General features: G+C 44.2%; 1 protein-coding gene across 4 annotated transcripts in view; it reads right to left on the reverse strand.

The window, feature by feature from the left end:
* Positions 1 to 3,332: 3,332 nt before the first annotated feature.
* Positions 3,333 to 25,732, reverse strand: part of MYO1C (myosin IC) — a 45,806-nt gene continuing 23,406 nt past the window's right edge. For all 4 annotated transcript variants that reach the window (XM_074189170.1, XM_074189172.1, XM_074189171.1 and 1 more), the window contains exons 7-32: positions 25,512 to 25,610; positions 25,058 to 25,171; positions 24,890 to 24,961; positions 23,905 to 24,024; positions 23,596 to 23,678; positions 22,872 to 22,977; positions 22,594 to 22,674; positions 22,106 to 22,197; positions 17,807 to 17,901; positions 17,609 to 17,655; positions 16,897 to 16,977; positions 16,347 to 16,452; positions 15,346 to 15,463; positions 12,219 to 12,332; positions 12,003 to 12,079; positions 11,652 to 11,720; positions 11,381 to 11,465; positions 10,743 to 10,902; positions 9,114 to 9,197; positions 7,727 to 7,820; positions 7,425 to 7,480; positions 6,732 to 6,867; positions 6,278 to 6,348; positions 5,648 to 5,745; positions 5,409 to 5,508; positions 3,333 to 4,847 (exon numbers count right to left, since the gene is read on the reverse strand). In XM_074189170.1, the coding sequence (XP_074045271.1) occupies positions 4,821 to 4,847; positions 5,409 to 5,508; positions 5,648 to 5,745; positions 6,278 to 6,348; positions 6,732 to 6,867; positions 7,425 to 7,480; positions 7,727 to 7,820; positions 9,114 to 9,197; positions 10,743 to 10,902; positions 11,381 to 11,465; positions 11,652 to 11,720; positions 12,003 to 12,079; positions 12,219 to 12,332; positions 15,346 to 15,463; positions 16,347 to 16,452; positions 16,897 to 16,977; positions 17,609 to 17,655; positions 17,807 to 17,901; positions 22,106 to 22,197; positions 22,594 to 22,674; positions 22,872 to 22,977; positions 23,596 to 23,678; positions 23,905 to 24,024; positions 24,890 to 24,961; positions 25,058 to 25,171; positions 25,512 to 25,610 (2,385 nt within the window). In that variant the 3' untranslated portion in view covers positions 3,333 to 4,820. The remainder of the gene's footprint in view (positions 4,848 to 5,408; positions 5,509 to 5,647; positions 5,746 to 6,277; positions 6,349 to 6,731; positions 6,868 to 7,424; positions 7,481 to 7,726; positions 7,821 to 9,113; positions 9,198 to 10,742; positions 10,903 to 11,380; positions 11,466 to 11,651; positions 11,721 to 12,002; positions 12,080 to 12,218; positions 12,333 to 15,345; positions 15,464 to 16,346; positions 16,453 to 16,896; positions 16,978 to 17,608; positions 17,656 to 17,806; positions 17,902 to 22,105; positions 22,198 to 22,593; positions 22,675 to 22,871; positions 22,978 to 23,595; positions 23,679 to 23,904; positions 24,025 to 24,889; positions 24,962 to 25,057; positions 25,172 to 25,511; positions 25,611 to 25,732) is intronic.

Genomic DNA, 25,732 nt, shown 5'->3' on the forward strand with positions numbered 1-25,732 from the left:
TGAGCTTTAGAAGATAAAAAAGCAAAGAGCAAATCCTCAAAATCTGTGTGTGACTAATTCTTATAAATTGCAAAGAAATGTGACAGATCTTTAATCAGTCAATTCCTATATCCCTACATCGTATAAATGCATTTTGGAACTCTTCAGTTTGATAAATAATGGCCCATATCTTTGTAATTTCATCGGGTTGATTTGGAATCAATCTGATCATAGATTTCCCTGATCTACCCCCTTTTGCATAAGAAAAAAACTTATCTTTTTAAAAATATTTCATTTATATTTTTTCTTCAGGTTTTATTTTTCTAAGACACAATTTTATTTTTTATTACATTTTGTTAAAGAAAAGTCCACACACATTCTTAATTAAGTTATTTTAACATAACAGAAAGAAAAGATTTGCAAAAAAGTACTAAGGAAACATTCATACACATTTGTCTAGTGATGTTTTCTCATCAAAATTACAAATTTGCTTGAGAGGCATTATTTACCAAATTTTTAAATGAATTATCATAGGACTATATCAACTAGAAATCTCCTAAGTTACATAACAATATAAAATATGAGTTAAAACTATAAGTATTTATAAAAATTATAATAATTTTATAACAATCTTATCTTATTTGCATTTAGTGTGCTTTTAAAGTTTGCAAAGGACCTTACAATTTATAATTTATTAATTTGATTTAGTAATAAATTTTTTTCTCCTAGGTTTTTTTTTTTTTTTAGGTTTTTGTAAGACAAATGAGGTTAAGTGGCCTGCCCAAGGCCACACAGTCAGGCAATCATCAAGTGTCTGAGGTCAGATCCGAACTCAGGAACTCCAGACTCCAGGGCCGGTGATACATCTATTGCACCGCCTAGGTTTTTTAAGTGACGTTTGTTTTTACAGATATGAAGTGTACACACACACACACACACACACACACATACACACCAGCTAGCAGAGTGCATAAAATGTAGGACCTGGAGTCAAACAGACCTGAGTGCAAATCCAGTCTCAAAAATTTCCTAGTTGCATAACCCTGGGCAAGTCATCCAATCCCACTTGCCTTAGTTTTCTCATATTTAAATTAAGGAAATGGCAAATCACTCCAGTATCTTTGTCAAGAAAATCCCAAATGGGGTGATGAAGAGTCAGGTACAATTGAAAAATTGAAGAACAACAAAAAAGCATATTTATTAAAATATATATATATATACATATATGTAAATACATGTCTGTTTTTGTCCTTCATTCTGGATGAAGACCACATCAGGTTTTGTTTTTCTATCATATAATTTCCCAATGTAATCCTGCTCTATCTTCTCCTAGAAATCCATCTGTAACACTAAATATTAAAAAGGAGAAAATAAAGTTTTGTAAAATTTACCAACATACTAACCAACCACATTAACAAGATTGTCCTATTGAAAAGACCTCCATACTGACTCAATTGCACTTTTTCAGTCCATTGCCTGCTGTGATGGCTGTGAAAATATCCACCTCTCTTTTCTGCCTCTTGTATTGGCATTGTGGTTATATGATGCCATATTGGCTGCCTTATTTTTCATTCCATTTCATCATCCCTATGACTGTTTATTCTAGAAATCCCTGCCCTGGCAACCACTATTCTTATTTTATTAATTTACTTATTTATTAATAAATTCTTTGCTAATTTTAACTCAATAAATTCATTTATTAATAATAAATGATCATTTATTAATTTGTTAATTCTTTATTATTCCCTGGCAACAACTATTCTTCCTAATTTTAGAATGCAAAGTCCTTGAAGGAAGAAACTATATTGCTTTTGTATTGGAGCACAGTGCCTCTATAACCCATATCTAGCTTTTTAAATATATAGTTGTTTGCGAGTTAGACTGTGAGCTCCTTGGGAGCAGGGACTGTCTTTTGTTTGTGTCCTCAACCTTAGGACAGTGTCTGCTCATGGCAAGCACTTAATAAATATATTTTCATTTTAATTATTCCTTCAATCACATTTGACTTGCGTGTAATTGTTTCAAACCTGTAGTCACCCACCTCTGAAGAGTTGGAAGGTAGCGTCTCATATTTCTTCTTTGGGGCCAAGCTTGCTAATTTCACAGTATTCTATTTTGATTTTGATGTTTTTCTTTCCCTTTACAGTACATCGGGCAGTTTTCCTCTTCCTGTTTGTTTCATTTTGCATCAGTGTATTTTTTACTTCTTGTACTTTTCTGTTCTCCACACTAATCGTTTCTTATAGCACAATAGTGTTAAAGTCCACCATTGATGGACCACAATATGTTTAGTCATTCCCCCATGGATAGGCATCTGCTTTGTTCCCAGTTCATCGCTGGCACAAAAGAGCTGAATACATATTTGGGAGCATTCATTGACCTCTTGGATAAATACCCAGTAGTGGGATCTCTGAGTAAAAAGTTAAGGACGTTTTATTCCTTTCTTTACATAACTCCACTGCTTTAGAATTGGACCAATTAGGGGTAGCTAGGTGGCACAGTGGATAAAGCACTGGCCCTGGAGTCAGGAGTACCTGGGTTCAAATCTAGATTCAAACACTTAATAATTACCTAGTTGTATGACCTTGGGCAAGCCACTTAACCCCATTTGCCTTGCAAAATCCTAAAAAAAAAAAAAAAAAGAATTGGACCAATTGGACTAGCTTTACCAAAAGTGTATTATTAACATGTCTGTCTCTTCACAACCATTTTGACATGGACTTTTCCCATCTTTTGCCAATAGGTTGGCAGAAACATTCTTCACAATTAGAACCATGCCCCGATAGTGGTTTCCCATCAATGGGACTGTTGATGCAGAGGCTACTTAACCATTGAAGGTACTGTGGTCTTTGGTGAACTGGGCTCAGAATAATGGCTGACCTTCATATCTGGATTTAGCAATCGCAAAGGGCTTTCCATATTATTTGAGCCTGAGGTCTGATTGTATTGCTATTCTGCTTCAGAAGCTTCTTTGGGCTTCCCTAACCTTTAGAAAATAGAAATGCCTCCTTTTAGTACTTAAAGCTTTCTACAATTTAGCTTCAGTGTGCCTTCCTAAATTGATTATTTGTCCTCCATATTTTAGTCAAACCAACTGATCTACTATGCCTGATACATAACCTTCCATAGATCCCATTCCTGATGTCTGGAAAGCCTTCCTTCCTTCTCTCTGCCATCTTCCTCACTCCAATCCCATGAAATGGGGTGTGGGCAGATCTATCTATACCCCACTGATAGCACAATCCAGTGACCTGATTACCCCCTATTCCCTTCTTTCCCCATCTAGGGAGAAATACCCAAATCCAGCTTACCTCCCACCCTACTTTTGCTCCCTCCACAAGCACAGGCAAATGTTTGCAAAAACATAATCGCTTTATTTAGTGTTGGCTGGGGTTGCAAGTGTCGGCAGTGTTCCCAGGATCCCAAGGAAGAGCACAGGCTGCTTGGAGGGCCTCCTGACTCTCAGTGGGAATGGGGAATGAGAAATGAGTGGAGAAGCAGCAGAGATAGGTGATACCCCCTTTTTCTTCTTATTCCAAAGTCATCCCTTACTCAACAGAAGGATGACAGATTTGGAGAAGGGGGGGACAGCAAAGCAGTGAACAAGGTCACACTGTGGACCCTAGGATCATTTTTCTCCCTTTTAATTATATCCAAACTATCCATTTCAGTATTGATTCTAGGGGTTGAGGGGCTTTGAACAAGGATGTGCAGATCCCATTTTCCATTGGGCAGGGGCTTCAGAATAAACACCATTGAACCCCCATAATCATAAAATGTGAGTTGAGGGGAACATGGATGGTCCCTAAAATCCCTTTGAGTAATCCTATGATTGCAAAGGAGGGTGAGGTCCAGAGGTGAAACGATTTGTCCCAGGTCACACAGGTAATAAGCAGAGCCCCAAGCCCTTTGAGATCCAGGCCCCTGTTCTTCGCATTGTGCCACTCACATTGACTGCCCCTTCAAGGGAGCATCTCCTCTCATCTGTCACCAATTCCATCCAGGTCTGTTTCAAGATATATCTCCCCACCCTGCCCCAGGCAGTTAGGGGCCTATCATGGGGGCCAATTTATAGGGGTGTATGTGTGTGTGTGTGTGTGTGTTTGTGGGGATTGGGGAGAGAAAGTGCCTCAGTCCCTCTGAGAAAGAGCTCTCAGGTGGGCAGGGCCTCACTAAGGCAGAGAAGAGCTGCAGATCAAGTGTGGTCCCAGCCCCTTTATGGCCAGGGATGAAGGGAAACTGAGGGTATCCCTAGGGATGAACCTATGGGCAGGGGCAGAGAGGATGGAGTTCTGGGGTGGAGTGAGAGTAGCTGGACCCTGACCTTCCTCCCACCTCCAGTCCTCTGATTGTTCCTTGGTGGTCTCCCTGCCCTCCCGCAAGGCTGGTCAGAACACATCCAGCATGTCTTGGTGGCAGGGAATGAATGATTTAAAAAAAAATTATCTCATAAAGCATCAAAATGACTCAGCAGAAAAAATAACTCAGCAAAAGGTCTCCTTCCCACTGGTTTGGCATCGGTCATGGGGCTCTGCCTTGGCCCCTGTCATCCCTCAGCTCCACTCCTGCCATAGCTCCCTATTTTCCTACTATTCCCCCCACATCCACCATGAAGCTGATGTGGAGGTTGGGACATGGGCGGGGAGGAAGGGATTGGGAACAGAAGGCAGGTCCCACAAGGGCCCCCTTCAGACCCAGATGCACCCAGTTTTCCAATCGTGGAAGTGAGAGTCTTTGGTTATCATGAAGGGGGATAGGACAGCAGTAAGCGGGGTGGGCGGGTGAGCAAAGCAGGCATGGTGGAGGGGCAGGAAGAGTGTCCCGACGGACAGGGTCCATCATCATCGAGAGTTCAGCCGGGGAGCGACCTGCAGAGGGGAGCACAGAACACTCAGAAGGGATCCCTGACTGCCCCCACCTCATCCATCTATTGAGGGGTACCTGGCTCAAGGGGTAAAAAGAAGGATGTTCAATAGCTTACAAAGCACATTCATGTCATCCTCAACCTGTGAGGTAAACAGAGCAGGAAATAATGGCCCCATTTTTATAGTGTTTCATTCTATATTATATTTATTATAATTATAAATAATAAATGTAATTTAATATTTTATAAATAATGAAAATTAAAGATCAATGGAGGCTCAGTGAATGACCCAGCTAGTAAGTGGTAAAGCTGGGTACTGAACTCAAGATTTTTGATGTTCTTTCTGCCATGCTAATGTTACTATGCATGGTTCGGTATCCACTTTATTTTGAGGTCTCCTATGGGACCCAAGGCTCTCTTGACACAATAGGCCTAACCCTCCCTCCCAGTCTCCACAATTAGAAAGGTCAATCAATCACTCCCTAGGCAGCCAGGATTCTGAGAGGAATCTGAAAGGTTATCTGGGGCCTGAGAAGGATCCTCCATACCATCCTACTTCACTCACCACGGCAAGGTGCCCATTTTTGGCTTTGGCGATAAGGAGTTCGGAGCCAGGGGTAAAGTCGATGATACCATCTCTGCCTGGGCCACCAGCAAAGGTGATGCTAATGGGGAAGGAGCAGGCTTGATCAGATCCAAGATGGGACAAGGACCCCCCATGTGTTATCCACTTCCCTTCCTTCCCCACCACTCCCTCCAAACCTAAGCAACACATACCCTCCTATCCCTGAGGACTGGGCTTACCTGCCCTGGTTGATGTTAATGCTGTTGACTCGGTCTGCATTCAGGGCCAACTTGGTTATCGTCTCAATCACGTGATCACTTTGGAGCACCACATCCCCCTAAAACACCCAGGAGGCAGGAAGAGATGCTTAGCTTCTCCATCACTGGAGTCTGGCATCTCAGCAGTCAGGGCAGCCACCCTGCCTCCATCCTTCCCCACATGCCCTCCCCCAATATCTTTAAGATATAATGATTCCAGAAGGCCTTCTATAGGACAATGATGGGGGAGCCTGAACCCCAGCTTCAAGCCACAACCATGAATTCAGGAGCAGAGAATTTTCAGGTAGAATTATAGAATGTAAGCTCCTGGAGGGCAGAAACTGTTTTTGTTTTCCTTTGCCTATGCCAGTGCAATGATTAGCAACCATTAATAAAAGCTTACTGAATGGTTGATTGATACAGAAAAGTCAGGGGTATGTCAGGGGAAGGGTCAGGGGGCTATTCTCTTCCTCCCTCCCCTTTCCCCATATTTGTAGAGGAATTTTCAAAGGATGGATAGTAGAGGCTGGTCAAGGGAAGTCTCTGGAGGGTCGGTGGGGAGGAGGAAGAGATGGAGCAAACCAAGTCCCCCCAGCCCCTCCCCCTCCATACCTTCTGTTTGTTGTCTTCTCTCTGCACATGGAGGACAAAAAGGCTGTCACTTAGGCTGCTGACCGAGATTCCTGATAGGGGAAAGGTCAGTATGGTGAGATCCGCTCTTCCCCTCCCCCATCCATCCAGTGTAGAGGAAGAGGTCAAGCAGAGATGCCCCAGTGAAACCAGGAGAGATGCCAGGGCACAGCGAATGACGCTGAAGGTGGTGATGGAATGTTAGCCCTCTGGGCTTCCTCTCCACAGGTTACCTAGGATTCATGGACCACCAAACCCATTTGATTTAACAGAAGAAGCTTAGGAAGGCCAAGGACTTATTGAAGGCCACATCACATAGGACTGTAAAGCCAGGTCTTCTGAGTAGAGAAGTGGCACTGCCTGGGCCTTTTCCCTGGTCCATCCAGGGTCAGGATGGCTCCTTTCTTTGGGGTTGTCTCTCTAGGTGGCCCCTTACCGGTTAGGTTGGCGTATTCAATCCTTTGCTTGACTTTGGCCTCCTCCACGATGACTGCAGCATTAGGGGTCAGGAGTAGCTGCCGGGTCCGAGGTTTGTAGCCTTTCCGGTCATACTTGACAACAGGCACTGCATACTGGAGGGAAGGGCACCATTAAGCCACTCTCTGGTAGCCCAAGATCTTTCTTTTAGCCTTCCAGTTTCCATGAAAATCTCCAGAACAAAAACACCTCCAAGTTCCTGACTCCCCTGTTTCAGTTCTCTACCTCAGTCCCATTTGGGGGTCACTCCTATTATTACATCATATTAAAAAGAAAATAGAACCTAGGACTGGATGAAATGGCACTGAAGGTAAACAATGGGGGAAGATGCCTCTAGGTAGGTATTATAGTAAATAGAATGCTGGCCTCTCTGTAGTTCACTATGACCTCCCACTTCTCTTTTTAGACTGTTGTTTCTCCCATTTCCACTAGACTATTAGCTCCTTATGAGTAGTGCCATTATTTCTACTTGTATTCCCAGGGGTTAGGACATGGTAGTTTAATAAATGCTTATTTCTCCTGTTATTCCTCTTGCCTCCCATTCTGAGAGCCCTAAACTGGGCTTCTGACTTATTTTTGAATTGCCACCATCAGTCCTGCTCCCATAGTTCCCTCCTATTTCTCTCTCAAAGACCCCAGAGAAGAGGCTCACCTGGACAGGCTCATTGCCTAGGGCCTGGAGCACTTTGGGGTTGATCTCATCAGCAGCTAGAAAAGACAAATCGAGGAGAGGTTGAAATATTGTTGGGGAAATCCCAGACTAGAAGGAAATGAGGAAGGGGTGAGAGGAAGAACATCCATGAGGAAGTGAAGTAGGAAGTTAGCCAAGGGTGATGGTGGGCAAAGGAAAGGGGCACAGAGAAAGGGACAGTGTGGAGGAGGGGTGCCCAGAAAAAAGGGAAATTATGAGGAAAGGGGGGACCAGAATGGTGGTGGGAGGGTGCAATGTCATACCAAGCCGCGTATTGATGAAGAGTCTGGGGACACTCTGGGGGTAGTTGTCTTTCTTGCCCTTGAAAACCTCACTGGCCACAGCCTTCTGATGTAGCTGTTGAGACAAGAGTGGGGCGCTGACCAATAATCCAGCAATTTCATACCCCTTGTTCCCTGGTTCAACGCAAGCTTAGGTTTTTTCATTTGTTGCTCTTGCATCTCTGGTGCTGGCATATTGCCTTGCACACAGTAGGCACTTTAATAATTGCTATCATTTATATAGCAGTTTATCTCAACATAGATTATCTCAATCAATCCTCAGCAATTCTTGGAGATGGGGTTATTACTATCACTATTTGATAGATGAAGAAACTGAGGCAGATTGTGGTTAAATGACTTGCCCAAGGTTGCAGGGCTAGCATTGTCTGAGATAGGGTTTGAACTCAGGTTTTCCTGATTCCTAAGTCCAATATACTTCACTGTTCCAATATTAACACACCACAATTACTAAATGTTTTGAACTCCTTTTCTCAATAAAGAAACATTTCTTTCTGAAATGTCACTTGGGAAAGAGACAAAGCGCCAGACCTGGGAGCTCTGGATTCATCTATATGTCCCATCTCCTCTCCTCCCCCCAGCACAATGAGATTCAGCGTTTTAAAAGCGCCAGTAATGGGGTAGCTAGGTGGCACAGTGAACAGAGCACTGGCCCTGGAGTCAGAAGGACCTGAGTTCAAATCCTGCCTCAGACAGTTAATAATTACCTGGCTGTGTGGCCTTGGGCAAGCCACTTAACCCCATTGTCTTGCAAAAACTAAAAAAAAAAAACTCACCAATAATATCCTAAAGAGACAGAACTGTTTAGAGAGGATAGTGCTAGACTAGCAACTGGGGAAAATCTGGCTTCAATAGTGTGTGACAAAAATATCCTGTGTGTCCACAGACAAGCCACTTGATTTTTCTGAGCCTCAGTTTACTCATCTGTAAAATGAAAGGACCAGATGGTCTCAGAAAACTTTTCCAGCTCTCAACTTATAATTCTTTGTCCCTGTCCTTCTCTATGCTCAGCAATCATCTTTCCTTTGAACTCTATAATACTGGAGAAGGTGAATGTACTCAGGTTCCAGTCCTGGACTTGAGACTGAGTGGCCTCAGGATTCTGCTCTGGGTTCCTTCCCTTCCTCTACACACTACCTTCCCTTTCGCTCAGTTGTGGGGAGCCTTGGATCTGTGGATCTTATTGGTCTGGCATTGCCAAGGCAACCACAGACTTGGTCTAGTAGTTTTTTAGGGGTGAACTGTTAGCCCTCAAATGATGCTGTAAATACCCAAAAGCCCTTAGCAGAAAAATGGGTCGCCGCTCTTATTTTAGCTGATTAGGATTCTTATTCCTGGCAAACCAACTCACCTGCTGCTTCCATTCATTACTGATATTCCGGCAGTATTTCCACACCATATTCCTCATACAGAGCTCCCTCAGCTGCTCTGATGCCTGGGAAGAAAAGAAATGAGGTCAGGAGTTAGGAGGTGTGGAGAAATGTCTCTGGGGAAAGAGCCCAAGGGAACTTGGGCCGTTCTAGGTGGGCCATCCACAGCTCTTGCCCACAATGAGGATCTGAGTTCTAATCCCGATCTGACCCACCATCTCTGTGAGCTCAGGCAAGTCCCTTCATCCTCAGGACCTCAGTTTCCTCATCTGGGAGAGAGGGGCTGGTCTAGAACAGAAGCTAAATGCATTTGGGAAATGCTTAACAAAATCAATAAAAACACAATAAAGGTCACTTTGTAGTTTTCTTTTTTCTTTTTTTTTTTTTAAGTTTCTGCAAGACAAATGGGGTTAAGTGGCTTGCCCAAGGCCACACAGCTAGGTAATTATTAAATGTCTGAGGCTGGATCTGAACTCAGGTCCTCCTGACTCCACGGCCGGTGCTCTATCCATTGTGCCACCTAGCCGCCCGTCACTTTGTAGTTTTCTAAGACAATATGCCAAGAATCTGGATAGCTTCTACTTGAGTTTGACACCCTTGATCTATGATCCTGTGAAGTTGAAGTCAAAATTCAAATCCAACCTTGTTTCCTTCCTACTTATGGGACCTCAGGGAAAAAAAAATCACTAAATAGTGAAAACTATGTAACATATAACTGGAAAAGTAAATAAGCTAATGTTTTTAGAAAAATCATGTGCTTCTTAGGAACTCAGTTTTCCCATCTGTTAAGAGGGTTGAAGTATATGCCTGAGGTCCAATGTGGCTATAAATGTTTTCAGTTTTTGAACACCTTCCTCTCCAAAGTCCTGGAGGTCTTCTGCTTTCTACTATTGTTTTGTTCCTCCAACTAGTCCTTGAGGGGAAGGATGGAGCCTCAATTTTTTCCTTGTGACCTCAGTAGGGCTTGAACAGGATTGGGGCAACACTTGCTAAAGGATTGGTCATCAGAGTAACATAGGATCAGAGCCTGAGAATTTAAGGAATTTCAAGAGGTCATCAGTGAGGAGACTGAAAACCTGGACAGCTAAAGGGTCAGATTTCTATCTTGGAAGTTAACTTCTTCTCTTTAGAAATAAGGAAACTGGGGGCAGCTAGGTGGTGTAGTGGATAAAGCACCGGCCCTGGAGTCAGGAGTACCTGGGTTCAAATCCTGTCTCAGACACTTAATAATTACCTAGCTGTGTGGCCTTGGGCAAGCCACTTAACCCCATTTGCCTTCCAAAAATTTAAAAAAATAATAAAATGAAATAAGGAAACTGAGGGAGCAGGTAGGTGGCAGTGGATAGAGCCCTGGCCCTGGATTTAGGAGGACCTGAGTTCAAATCTGACCTCAGACACTTAATAATTACCTGGCTGTGTCATCTTGGGCAAGTCACTTAACCCCATTGCTTTGCAAAAACAACCAAAAAAAAAATAAGAAATAAGAAAACTGATTCAGTGAGTTGCCCAAAGCCACACAGCTAGCTAGCGTCTGAGTTCAGAGTGGACCCCAGGTATTTCCCACTTCTGAGAGCTTATCCCTATCTCTACATTGTCCAGCCTCCTCAGACCTCATGCAGGGCTGGGGGAGGGGTGGGCCACGTTTTGTCCAGCACATTCCGGGGCAGGTGTCGCCGTAGATTCAGTAGGAAGGAGCACCGAACGAAATCCAAGAAGAAGGCATTTTCTGGGCATCTGGGAGCACGGCGAAGGATGAAGCCTTGGATTAGCCTTGAGGAGAGAAGTCAGTGTGTTAATGAGAACAGCTCATTGAGGACTCTCTTCCTGAAAAACTCAAGTTGAAATCCTCTCCTTATGTAAAGGTGGACAAGACATTCACCTTAATCCCTCTGGCCCTCGGGTTCCTCCTCTGTAAAATGAGGAGGTTGCATTAAATGGTCCCTGAGATCGTTGCCAACTTTAGAGCTATGGTTTTGTAATTCTCTAACCCATCTCCAAGGAAGGTAGGCTCATTTCACATATGAGTATATGGACACTTGCCCAAGACTATAGTGAAAGAGCTGAGACTTGAACCCTGGTCTAAAGACCTTCAACCCATTGCTCTTCCTAATGCACAATATCCCTTTGTCATCAGGCGTTGAGTATGAGGACCCATCATCAATGATTTGCTCCCATTTGCCAAGGTCACTCCCAACACCTAAAGTCAACACCTCCTCCCTGATCCCAATGTGGGGCCCCTCAAACTCACTGTCGGATCATGTGGGCAGCCCATTTCCTCTTGGCAGCTTTCCTCCGGCCCAGAGTACCACGCCACCATGACTGGATACAGATAGCTGTACGGGGAATAGATAACTACTCACTCCCATCCACTGTCTATGGACAACCCTGAACTTGACCTTGGTCCTCCCCTTTCACCATATCCCATTATGATCTAGGCTTCTCTAAGCCCCTTCCATTAACTTCAGCTCTCCTCCTCTTCCCTGCCCCATCTCCACATCCCTCACCCAAAATTTACTGACCTGCACGTTTCACTCGTAAGAATTTCTGTCTCCAATGGTACCCTTTCCATGCCGCCTGGATCTTTGTGGCTGTGGTTTCAGAATGAACAAACATTTACTTATCACTAATATCCTCTTGGAATAAAAAGAGCTTTTGTCTCAAAGTCCCAATTCCCCCATTTTACAGAGAAGGAGATAGGAAGTGAAGACATTGGCCCAAACTCATCAAAAGTGGGGATTTGAACCCCCATGGCCTTTGACTCTAGAACCAATGCTGTATGAAGAGGGCAAGACATAATAAGACGGAAGCCAAAGGAAAGGAACCCCAAGACCAGATGAGAGGCTCAAGTTGGCCCTGCCCCAAGCTCTTACCCAGGCTCTGCTTCCTCACTTCCAGAGCATCCTCTGTGGCAAAAAGTGTCTTGGGGAAGCGAATGAAGATCTTGGTTCTGGAAGAGGGAACCGAAGAGGACCCAGTCTGGCCTCAGCCACTGGCAGCGACTCTTCCCCAGCCCTCTCTGGGCTGCCATCCCCAACACAAGCCCTGAGATCCCACCATGGGGCTCCAGGGAGGAACGGACGACTCACTTGCCCAACTTGTATTCCTCGGGCTTGTAGCCAAGGTGCTGGATCAAGACTGACACCCCATCTTGTGGTCGCCCATCCCAGGTAGGCCAAGTCTCGGGACACAAGGACTTGTATCTGCAGAGGAGACAGAACAAGTGCTAGCCTCAGTCATCACTCTGGAGAGAGAGAAGGGGTATGTGATGAAGTATGTGGGTGTATGTGTGAATGAGAGATGTGTGAGTGTGTGTAGTGTGTGACATGTATGATATGAAAGTGTATGTAAGAGATCACATATGTGAAAAGAGAGAGAGAGAGAGAGAGAGAGAGTGTGTGTGTGTGTGTGTGTGTGTGTGTGTGTGTGTGTACTAGCACCAAAATGAATCCTTCAGTTTGGGGTCTAAATTGGGCTCTAAATTCTGGGCTCTGGACTCTTGGCCCTTGATTTTTGATTTACTACAAAATCCACAGAGACAAATGGGACCCTGAGGAAGGAGACCTGGGTTGTGGACTCATTATCAATGTGACTCAAGAAAGCATAATGAAGCAGCTTGTTCCAGGTCCCACTGAGGGGTGGATCTGAAGTGGGAGAGATCTGGATTCAAATTTGGACTTAAGATGCTGACCACCAGTGTAACCCTGGCCCGATGACTTAGGCTCTCTGGGTCGGTCTAAGTTTCTGAATCTAGAAAATGAGGAGGTTAGACCTATATCTAATTGTTTACCATTTTAGGAAAGGGGAGGGGAAGGAGAAAAATTCAGAACTCAAAAATTATTTTTTAAATGAATGTTAAAAATTGCCTTTCATGTAATTGGAAAAAAAAACACTCTTTAAAAAATAGGATGTGATTGCCTCTTTGGTCCCTTCTAGCTCCAAATCTAGGCTATTCTATGATCTGAAGTCTTAATCTGGATCTCAGTTTCCTCATCTGTAACATCTCCTAGGTCCTTTCCAACTTTAAATTTGTGATTCTATGATACTTAAGAGGCATCAGGTTTGGAACTCATGTCCAGGTCCCTGGACTCCATAAAACTGCCATCAATTCTCTTTTCTTTATTTTTTTAGGGTTTTGTTTTTTTTTTTTAGTTTTTGCAAGGCAATGGGGTTAAGTGGCTTGCCCAAGGCCACACAGCTAGGTAATTATTAGGTGTCTGAGGCCGGATTTGTACTCAGATACTCCTGACTCCAGGGCTGGTGCTCTATCCACTGTGCCACCTAGCCACCCTGCCATCAGTTCTCCAAGTGGAGATGGAGGGCTCTAGTCTGGAAGCTGAGCAGCTGTTGGGACAACCAGTACAAAATTCCTTATAACTAGCAACCTTGGTGAGACTGGGGAAACCACAAGGAAAAGACCAAGGGGAGCTTACTTTCAAAATGTGCCTATATCCATACAAAGACAGAAAGATAGATAGATAGATGGATGGATGGAGAGATAGATACATAGAGATGGAGATAGATAGAGAGATAGATAGATGATGGATAGATGGATGGATAGATAGAGATAGAAAGATGGATGGATAGACAGATGACAGTTGGATGGATAGATAGATGGATGGATGGTTAGATAGATAGATAGATAGATAGATAGATAGATAGACAGAGCAAGCAATAGGTAGGTAGATAGAGATATAGCTGTAGAGATGTAGATACACACATCTATACACTATATACACACATACATATATGCATAGATACACACATACACACAATACCCAAACACACACTACACATATAAGTATATACATATAACACACATGTAATACACACATTCATACACACATAAGCCCTTCAGCTATAGAAATGTGGAAAGCAAACTGGATTTGGATTCCAAAGAACTAGATTTGAACCACTAGCTATGAGGCAAAATAGTACAAGAGGAAAAAATGCTGACTTTGGAGTGGGGTTCAAATCCTGGTTCAAGCTTATCTAGAAGTCAGGTCAAAAAAATCACAAGCTAATAAGACTTAATGACCAGTGTCTATATAGCACTCTAAGAATGGCAGCTCCTTTTGAGTGGGGGCTGTTTTATTTTTGGCTTTGAACCCTTATCTGGGAAGTTAGGTGATACAGTGGATAGAGCTCTGGGACTGGAGTCAGGAAGACCTGAGTTCAAATTCAACCTCTAACACTTACTGGCTGTATGACCCTGAACAAGTCACTTAATTTTTTTTGCCTCTGTTTCCTCTTCTGTCAAATGAGCTAGTAAAAGAACTGGTAAAACATCCCAAGGAAACCTCAAATTGGGTCACAATGGGTTAGATGCAACTGAAAAATGACTGAAAAACAATGAAAATCCTTAACACTCTTAAGGTCTACCAAACTCCTTACGAGATCAACTCATTTGGTCTTCACAATAACCCTGTGACTTGGGTTGTAATTATTGTCCCTGAGACTCAAAGGAGATAAGTGACTCGCTCAGAGTCACACAGCTGGTAAATGCCAGAGGCAGGATCTGAACCCAGATCTTCTTGACTCCATGTCTAGCATTCTACTCATTTTATTATTTATTTTTCTTTTTTTTTTTGTTAGGTTTTTGCAAGGCAAATGGGGTTAAGTGGCTTGCCCAAGGCCACACAGCTAGGTAATTATTAAGTGTCTGAGACCGGATTTGAACCCAGTTACTCCTGACTCCAAGGCGGGTGCTTTATTCACTACGCCACCTAGCCGCCCATTCTACTCACTTTAAAGGCCAGCAAGTTCAGCCCCCACATTTTTTTAAATTTAGTTTAACTTGATTTTTTAAAATTTTATTTATTTAAGGCAATGGAGTTAAGTGACTTGCCCAAGGTCAAACAGCTAGGTAATTATTAAGTGTCTGAGGCCGCATTTGAACTCAGGTCCTCCTGATTACAGGGATGGTACTGTGCCACCTAGCTGTCCCCCCCTCCCATATTTTTTAGATGAGGAAACTGAAGTTCAGAGAGGGTATGGAGCTTGCCCAAGGTCACAAAGAAAATGGAAGATCATGATTTGAACTCCAATCCTTTGACTCCCAAATTGAGCACCTGTTCAAATAGACTTGCTCTTCCCTCCCTGCCCTGGAAGGACCTTCTGATCCTCCAGTATCTGTCCTTTTCATTTATTCTTTGCCCCATGGCACTCACTGGCTTCCCAAGCCATAAATTCCCATCCTCGTTTAGGCCCACATACCTCTGGAGGAAGTTCTCATATTTACGCCGATAGGCAAAGCCAGCTCTCCGTACCCGCAAATTCTCCATCAGCCCCAGATATTTCACCTGGTGTCGGATCAGCACCTCATCAAACCGACCTGGGGGGAGAAGGTGCAAAGGGTTGAGCCGACCATGTGGGTCTCAGTTCTCACATCTGGATAACAAGGGCATCTGAGTAGGGGAGAGGTGTGAGAATCGGTAAATATTTCACTAGAGAGAGGGACAGATTTGTGATGTCTGGTTCAATCTCACATCCCCTGCATGAAGATCTTGTCAGTGAGAAAATGGAGTTATGACAGATGCCACCCCCAAGATGGACTTGGTCACTAAGAAGGGTCAAGGCCGGGAGCTGAAGACAGTTCTTGGCCTCACTAAAAGCCAGAACCAATGGGGCAGCTAGGTGGCGCAGTGGATAAGCACTGGCCCTGGAGTCAGGGGGACCTGAGTGCAAATCCAGCCTCAGACACTTAATAATTACCTAGCTGTGTGGCCTTGGGCAAGCCACTTAACCCCAATGCCTTGCAAAAAACTAAAAAAAAAAAAAAGCTAGAACCAACTCTCCAGTTGGAGAAGGGCCATCCTTAAGAGCTGGGGGCATGGGGCAGCTAGGTGGAATAATTACCTAGCTGTGTGGCCTTGGGCAAGCCACTTAACCCCATTTGCCTTGGGAAAAAACCCTAAAAAAAAAGAGCTGGGGGCTTCTGGGGCTTGCTCAGAACAAGTATTCTCAACAAAGAGGAGTTTAACAGACAAACAGTTGTGGGGGGGGCAATCATGCCCATGCCCTTAACCCTATAATGCTAGATAAAACAATTTAGGGGGACCCCGTGGGGTCTCCTTTAAACACTTTGGGAGCAGAAAGGAGTGGGCTAGATGATCTTCCAGCTCTGATATTTTGAGATCCCAATCTTCCCAAGAGAGAAACAGGACAATGAGGGGAGCACGCCCAGGTGAGAGATGGGGAAAGGTGCCTCCCCTTACCTGGCTGTTTGGCATCATTGGGCTTGATACAGCGAATATAGGCAGGTTCTTTGGACATGAGAATCTCAACCAGTTGGAACAGACTTGCCTTAAACTGTGTGGCTGCCTGCAAATCAAGTTGACAAACATTTATGAATCACTTACTATGTGCAGGCAGTGGCAAGAGCTCCCACTATGTGCAGACAAAATGGTAGGAGTTCCCACTATGCGCAGGCACAGTGGTAAGAGTGCTCACTATGTGCAGATACAGTAACAAGAGCACTCACCGTGAGTAGTCACAATGGGAATAGCACCCTATGCACAGGCACAGTGGTAAGAACCAGAGACAGAGAGGTCAGAAGGAAACGAAAAGCTATGGGTTTGGGAGTGAGGAGGTAGATGGGAGTTATTGGGGGAATATGGTGGAGGTAGGGGGAAAAGTTGTAGTCTGCCATCACACTGAGTCCCAGGGAGAAGGACCCTCCGACCCCTGCACAGTCCCAGAGGTAGAGACACACACACACACAGAGACACACACACTCTCCTCTCACAGCCCCTGAAGTGCCCGCACCGTCTCCGGCCTCTTCTTGTCTGTGAGCTCATTCCTGTCGAAGCACTGGCTCAGGATGGGGTTTTCAGAGCAGCACATTGTCTGTGGGAAGGAAGGGAAGACACTGAGGAGGGATATTTCCAGTGGGAGGAGGAAGAGTCCTGACTTTCCATATTCCTTCTCCAGAAAAAAAGAAAAAATAGTCTGTTCTTGATATTAGTGGAAGGTAAAGTTGCCCTGATGACAACCTCAAGTGCATTCCCCCCCCTTTTTTCCCTTTCTTCTTTAGCTTTAGCAAGGCAGCAGGGTTAAATGACCTGCCCAAGGTCACACTGCTAGGTAATTATTATGTGTCTGAGACTGCATTTGAACTCAGGACCTCCTGACTCCAGGGCCAGTGCTCTCTCCACTGTGCCACCTAGCTGCCCCCTGAATTTCCCTTCTAAGGGGAGCCCAAACCATGGTGTGATGGTGAGTCAGGACCCTGGGACAATGGTAGAAAAGTGGGGGGCCTCAGGAGGTGAACTGTGGCCTGTGAGTATGTAGATGCTTTCTGTATTTACTTAGGAGTTCCTATGAACTCTTATTTTATGTTTTCTGCATTTTTTGTTTAGTGAAACAAAAGCTGTCCTTCACCCAATGTGAAAAAGATAAAAAAAAAAAGCCCTCACTTCATTTTTCCCAAGGCCCAGAGTGCCAACCTGTCTACCTGCCAGGGGCCAGCCCAGCTTACCTCCTTAAGGTTACGAAACAGGAGGTCATTGTTCTTGTCCAGAAACCCTGGTGAGAGGCAGAGAAGAAAACAGGGTTTGGGAGGAGAGAAGGTCATTGTGGAACGAGTGCCACATTTCAAAGGCGAAGCCAAGAAATGGGGATGAGTCAGGCCACAGGGGGGGAGGGTTCATGCCCCTGGGCCCCGCTACTCACTTACCTGTCACACTGTAGGTCACCTCTCCAGCATAGTGCAACAGACGGAATTCACCTCGACCCAAGGATTTTCTTGTCCTCTGGTCAGCCAACTTGTGACTAGGGGAGAGGACGAGAAAAAAGGGGCAGATTGAGTCAAGCTGGCTCAAGGTGTTGTTATTCAGAGCCTGGGGTTCCCAAGGATATTTCGGCTGAAGTCTCCCCTAGCTAGCCCTTGTCACCTTGGCCAAGTGCAGAGTCAATTAATCAACAAGAATTTATTAAGTATCTGATGGGCCAGGCCACCAAGCATACAAAGATGAAACAAAAACCAAACAGCTTCTGCCATCCTAGAGCCTCCTATTAGGGTAGACAGACATGCATTGACATCAGTAGATACGTGGCTATTTTTGAGGGGGAAGGAAATGTCATTTGGGGGCAGGGAGCATTAGGAAAGGTCTGTAGAATGTGGAACTTGAGCTGAGTCTTGAAGGAAATCTGGGCTTCTAAGGAAATTTGAATGACATGGACGTCATGAAGCAAGACTCAAGATAGAAAGAAAAGGCTGAGTTCAGGAGTGGACAATGGTGTGCAATCTAGAAAATGGAGGAGATAGATTCACTTCTCACATTGCTTCTCCATGTGTTTTGGGACAAATAATTCCATCTCTCTAAGCCTCGGTTTCCCTCTTTATAAAATGAAGGGGCTAGATCAGATGGCTTCTAAGGTCCCTTTCAGAATCACTTCTGAAAACAAGGATTACATACTTTCACAGGTTCTCATTTAAGCATGACAATAGGTAATGGGAGCAGGGCAGAGAGAACCAAGCAAGCTCAGGGTTCCAATAACCTCTGCCTGGATCATGAGGCAGGACCAGGGCTTTGCCATCTGTCCATCTGCTGCCCCATTTCCCTAATCTACTCTCTACCTCTTGTTCAAATCAACATGACCACTGTATAGGGAAGTAGATGATGGTGGGGTACCCTATAACTCCCCAGCACTCTGCTCCCTTAGTCCTATGACTATCACCCCATACCTCCTACATCCCCATTTCAACTGCAACTTTCTATGATGCCCTCTGCAAATCCTGTCTTATTGTTAATAAATTGTTACATGATGTTAAACACAAATGTGTATGTACAATATTCCCCAGACTTTTTGCCACTGAGGGGATGGGGTGGAAGGATATTATGTGACATAAAAATATGCATATGCATGTAGATGAATGTTGAAAAACTTTCATAACACGTAATTGGAAAAATAAAATAAAATCATTGATTAAAAAAGCAAAATAAAGTTGTGACCACAAAAATAAATAATTAATTTTGGACTAAGGTCCATTCATCAGAAATTACTTTGTATATACTTTATATTTAATTTTCCAGATGCATATTGTTTCTCCCAAGAGAATGTCAGTCCTCTTGCTCCAGGTATGCTTTATTGTTACCTTTCTAATCCTAGCATTTAGCACAATGCAAACACAAAGGTGCATGACAAATGCTTTTCAAATTGATTGTAGTGATCACAACAGTAATAATTACACAAACACCAACAAAAAAATCCAAGAGAATTACAAATTTGAGGGTAAACAACGATATTTTCATTCCTCATTTATGAAAAATTTATGCTCCTGTGTCCTATCTTCTCCAAAAAAAGATTTGGAGAAAAAATAATAGTAATAATAATAATAATGCTGCTAGTAGTAATAATTTAGACATTTTATTCTAAAATTAGTCACTAACATAAAAATTCAAAATGATCAAGGTTAGAACAAGCTGAGTCATTTAGAATTTGTCTTTTTAAAGAGTATATCTTGGTGTTACCAAAGTAATAATGCCCCATGTGCCTCTAGGTCCCCTCTGATCTGCTTCTTTTTCTTTTTTGTATTAAATTACTGGTTTTTAATCTGGTAAACTGCAATTGTTTCAATTTAAGTCCTAGGTATATAGTCAACTGGTGGTTTATTTTTTGTACACAGAGACAAATTCCCAGAGCTACTGATGTTTAATATTGACAGTTTGGGAAATCAAAACACCAATTTAGCAATTTCTTAAATTAGAAAAAAATTCATTCACGAAACTTTGAAAGAATTTATACCAAAAAAAATTCAAATTAAAGTTAACAAAAATACTAAGTACATACTATGTCCAAGATATATGCACTGAATAAAGCTTTTGTGGGCTTAGGGATCCTTTGGTTTTTATTGCAAATAGGTTGATCTGCTTCTTCTATCTATCTTTTTGTTATTTCAGATTTTTTTGCCTCCTTTCTCATTATTTTTACAGATGAGGTCTAGAAAGTTTGCCTACTATCTCCTCGTCTGTCAGACCTGATTTTGTTCCTGGTGCTGTCACTAACATGCCCTCTGATCTTGATCAGATCACATTTTATTTACTGTCTGCCTGGCTTGATGGACAGATTGCTGAGTCTGGAAAGCTTTGGATTCAAAGTTCTCCTCTCAATCCATCAACCAGTAAACATTTATTAAGCCCCTACTCTATACCTAAGTCCTGAGGATGCAAAAAGAGACAAAAAATTGTCCCTGTCCTCAAAGGTTTACATTCTAACGCTTGTTGTGTGACTTCAGGGAAGTTATTAATTTCCATGTGCAACTTCCTTGGATTTAAGTCATAGATTGCTTGTGATGTGAGTCAGTTGTCATGCTGAGTGAAAATTCCCCTTTTTGCATCTGAATTTTCCTTTAAATAGTCACAATTAATGTGCTGAGTGATCTGTTTCTTCTGCGCATTTTTTCTTTATTTCAGTTTTGTTGCCTTTCCTCTATTTTTACAGATAAGGAAACTGAGGCTAAGGTAGGTCAAGTGACATACTCAGAGTTACCCAAAAAGTTGCCGGTAGAATTGCTAAGAGAACCCAGGGAGAGCTGAACAAACAGCAATTTCAGAAGGAGGAAATGACTTAGGAGAAACAAATCAGAGCATGTCTTCCTTGGAGAAAAGAGTGGACACCAACTCATTAACTTTTTCATAAATAGGAAATGAAAATTTGCATTTCTCTTGGGAACTGATTTTTTAAAATTCCTCTGACCTTGTGCATTTTAAATTCAAATTTAGATTCCAAGCCAGAATGAGAGATCTTCTGTTATTACTGTTTCTGTGTGCTTCCCTTCCCTAGGCCTGGCCTGCTGTTGACATTCTCCTTACATTGGAAATAAGGGCTCTACTTGCATTTATCTAATGCTAGTCAGCTTCAGTATCACAATTTTTACTAATTATTTAAGGCAATGGGGTTAAGTGACTTGCCCAAAGTCACACAGCTAGGCAATTATTAAGTGTCTGAGGCTGGATTTGAACTCAGGTCCTCCTGACTCCAGGGCTGATGCTCTATCCACTGAGCCACCTAACTGTTCCTTATTTTTGCTTTTTCTGATGCAAAGAAAGTTTCAACATTTTTTTTTAAGTTTCAAAGATAAGTTTTGTTTTTACACCTCAATTGCTTCCTAATCTACCTAAGCATCCTAACTACCATTGAATTATAATTATAATAATAAAGAAAAAGAGTCAAGCAACAGAGATTTAATATGATAGTATATGTCCCATTCTGCAGGCTCCCACCCCTCTAAGTAGAGTTTCCTTATCTGCTCTCCAAGACAGAGCTTGCTCATAAAAAGATTTTCTTTTACCATCACTGTAGTTATAAGTTTCTTGGCCAGAAGACTTTTAAAGTCATTTTAAAGTTCAGAGAAAAGTATCTGTGGTAAAGCTAGCCCGGTCCCCCTCAGTGATAGACTGCTGATTTCTGGGACTCAGGACAAGTCTCATTCTTACTGATTATTGGAGGTGGTGAGGAAGATCATGGCGGGGCTTGGCAGGGCTGGGGTGGGTGGGAGAATGGGGAATGAGCTCAGAAGGAGGTCATTTCACAGTAGGGAAGGGAGCACGATTCTCATTTTACAGATGGTGAAAGTCAAGTTCAGAAGAAAAGTGGATTCACTCAAGGTCATCCAAGGATGAGTTGGTGGCAATGCGAGACCATAACTCAGCTCTCCTGACTCTCAGTCTAGAGTCCCTTTCTCATTCTGGGCCTCAGTTTCCTCTTCTATAAACGAGCAAGTTGGACTAGCTTGTGTCTAAGATTCTTCCTCGCTCTATCCGGGGGCATCATTTAGAGGTAAACATGCAATTTCTCTAGGGCAAGTGCCAAGCCCATGGGAACTCATTGTTCTTGTTCAGAAATCGTGATGAAGGGAAGAGAAGAAATGGGGTTTGGGAGAGGAAGGAGCCTCATGTGGCACAGTTGGAAAGCTGAGTCAAGAGTCCTTACTGGCATTTGAGAGAAAGCAAGGGCAGTGAGGGTGACTCACGTCACAAAGTGTGGGTGGTGCTTCACTGTGTCCTCAAGCTTTTCCAGGAATGTCAGATCTGTGGCATCCCCAGGACGAAGGCACTCCTCATCCTGGGAGAAGAAAAGGAGAGCATCAGTAAAGGGCAGAGAAGATAGAGGGATATGTGTAGCTTAGAAAACAGTCATAGACACAGAAAATAAGGCACAGACATGAGATGGGGGAGAAAATTAGAGAGCATCGCATAAGGCAGCAGACCAAGAGGATGAAGGCATACTCTTCCAAATGGAAGGACTCCCCCTGGAGAGGGAAAAAAGGTCGAAGAGATTCCCTTTCAGGCTCAAGACAAAAGCCCCCAAACACTTTCTCCCTCTTCCTTCTGTCTTGGTCCCTCTTCACACCTCTCTATGTATTGCTCCCTGCCCTTGGTTCAGTTCCAGATAGGACTCCCCCACTCCCACCATGATGCTTTGACATGTCCTGGTGTCCCCTGAGTGTCAGAGCCTCACCAGGATGGAGATGATGCCCTTGAACTTCTCCTCTACTAAGTCACAGATGATCTTGTTGTTGAGATATGGCACTGGTTCCCACTGTGACCAGACAAAAGAGATACACAGGGAAGGTTAACTCCCTCCTTGGGGAATGGGAACACACTTACAAACAATTCTGTTTACAGGTCATGCTGCCCACCCAGTACAAAGAGCCCAAATAGCCCAAGGACATAATCTGGGCAGAGAAATTGGGACACACAATAGACCTTCAGTCAACCATGAAACTTCCTACTCACAGCAATACCCTCTGCTTCATATTCTTCCTGCTCTGACTTGAGGGTGAGCTCGATGAAGAGTTGTTGCAGCTTTTCATTACAGTAATTAATGCAGAATTGCTCAAAGCTAGAGAGATAGAAAGAGACCCCCCCAGAGAGATTGATGGAAGATGCCGGGGCACCTCAAAAATAATCAATGGGGAGGTATGAGGGAGATTGTGAAAGGAACCAATGGGAGATGCGGAAGTCTCTAAGAGTGACCGATATTTCATTGGTCATTGAGGGAAGAGACTGGGAATGACCAGTGGAAAGGACACTATGAAGGATCTTGGGGGATCACCAAGAGCAACCAATGAGAGATATTGGAGAGTCTAAGCTGAAAGTGACCAAGGGAATGATGTGGAACCCTGGGAAGAACTGACGGGATATTCTGGGGGTGATCCTGAGAACAATCAATTGGAGATGATAGGGAACAAGTTCCAGGAAGAGATTGGGGTGACCTTAGAGAAAGTAGAGTGTTTGTGGGAAGAATGGGAGGAGAGGAATGGAGGAAAAATGAGAAAGATGAGGAATAGGGAAGGGAGGAAGAGGGGGGGGAGGAGAAGGGGAAGAAAAGAGAAAAGATGGAAGGGGAAGGGACAGAAGAGAAGGGAAGGGAAGGGATGGAAAAGTAAAGGTACAGAAAGATGGTCAACATCAGGGAGAAGAGCAAAAGTGCATTGAAGTGCATTGCAATGGCACCAACCTGTTGTGCTGGAAAACCTCAAAGCCGTAGATATCCACCAACCCCAGAACTGTGGTGCCTCTCCAGGTGGGGAATTCTGGGTCCTAAAGTGGGACCAAAGTCGTTCACTGATTCACTCCCAGCTCAGAAGAAGGCATCGGTGGTAAAGCTTCCCTGACTTCCCCCCACCCTTAGTGACTGTCGGATTTCTGGGACCCAGGAAAAGTTCTGTTCCTTCTGATGGACTGGGGGGTGATGAGAAAGGTCACAGTGGGAGGTAAGTTGGAGAATAGGGAAAGAGCTTAGAAGGGGGCCCAGAACCAGCCTCACCTTGAAAGCCAGTGACCTATTGATCTTGTTGACCAGCCAGGAGAAGGTGCGGCTGTAGATGGCTTTTGCCAGGGCATCCCGGGCATAGGCAGCTTGTTCCAGGTTCAGGGGGCTCAGGAGCTAGATAAGGGAAAGGATGGCTGAAGGGGCTGTGCTCTTCCTCTCACCTTCCCCATTCCCAACTCTGGTTTTTCTTTTTTGACCCATATCTTCTATTTCTTGGGGGCCCTCTTAGATTCTAGTCTTCTGATTTCTCAGGACACTAAGAGGGAAAGTGTCTTCCCCAAAATCACAGTTAGTATGGGTAAAAGGCTGGGTCTCCTTCTAGCTTTGTGACCATTTCTCCACCCATTCTGCCCAGCTGTCTTTCTTCTCTCCCCTATTCTTCACCCTTATCTCACAGTCCACTAGACTATAGAAAGCTGTGGCTTGGATGAGGAAGCACTGCCATCCACATTTCCTCAAAGATGCTCATAGAAAGTCCCTGACCTGAGGGGGAAGCATTGTCAGTCAGGCTTCCCCAAAGATGCTTATAGAAAAGCCCTGGCCTGGAGGGGGAAGCATCAACATCCATGCTTCCCCAAAGATGCTCATAGACAGAACTTGCCTTGGAGGGGGAAGCACCTCCACCCAAGCTTCCCCAAAAATGCTCATGGCTGGGACATTTATAAGGACACAGCCAAGACCAAGTGGAATTCTACTTCCAAAAGGGCTTTTAGAAAGCACAATGCAGTCAAGAAGAAGGCTCCCCAAGGGCTCCAGAGTCACCTTTGAGTGATTCTGGCTAGACTTCCATTGACCTCTACTGTCAGAGGCAGATAATAAATCATTTGTACCCTGACTATATTACAGGGGGCCGAGGAGCAGTGGAGACACTGATGTTTGTGGAGAGTACCCAGACAATCCCTAAGATACTTATGCATAATGGATACCCAATGAAGGGTTGCCCATTGACCAAAGCATAAAAGGTTACTATTGTTTTTACCTCCTCACCCTTGGCAATGATCTTCCTATGGGTAAGGGCTTCCTTCAGCATGGAGCCATCCACTTGCAGCAGCTGTCAAAAGCAAACATGGCAGGGTCAGGGACTCTCCTAACATCAAAGTCAAAGCTAGTCTTCCCTCCCTTTGGGCCACTCGGGCCACTCACTTACCCGGGTCAGGTACTTGACCTGGTTCTCTGTGGTTACTTGGGCATTGCTCTGCTCATCAGCAGCAAAGTGAATATTGCCCAGATGCAGCACACTGGCCACAATACTCAGCAGGTCCTATGGAGAGGGAGGGAGCCCATCAGGGGGAAACAGGGGGAATAGTTGAGAGCTCCATGACTGCCAGGGACAGGGGCCATGGGAGGAGGAGACCATGGGAAGAGGAGAGGGAGGAGGAAGATGCCAGGGAGGAGGCAGGAGAGAGAAGAGAAGGGAAAAAAGGAGCAGGGACAAGGAGGATGGGGAGGAGAAGGAGGAGGAAACTAGGGGCCAGAGAGGTCATGAGCAAAGGTGGAAGGCCAGGAGGATGATTACAAGAAAAAGGGAGTTTCAGGAAGCAATGAAATTCCAGGTGAAAAGAGCAAGTTTGAGGAGGGAGACTTCCATCAGGCCCTCTCACCTCGATGTCATCTTCATTGAAGTCAATGACGGAAAGAGCTTTCCTGACCACCTTCCAGTCACTCTTGTCATTGATGGACGTGACTTTGGCACACTGACCCTGCAGGGAAAGTGAGGGAGGAGTGAGTCTCTGCCAAATCCCCCAGTCCCAACCTCAGACCAAGTTCATTGGCTCAGATGCCCACAGAATGAAGAGGAACTGCCCGTGGTACTGTTCTTCTG

This window comes from Macrotis lagotis, chromosome 5, assembly GCF_037893015.1.
Source record: "Macrotis lagotis isolate mMagLag1 chromosome 5, bilby.v1.9.chrom.fasta, whole genome shotgun sequence".
Classification (NCBI taxonomy): domain Eukaryota; kingdom Metazoa; phylum Chordata; class Mammalia; order Peramelemorphia; family Peramelidae; genus Macrotis; species Macrotis lagotis.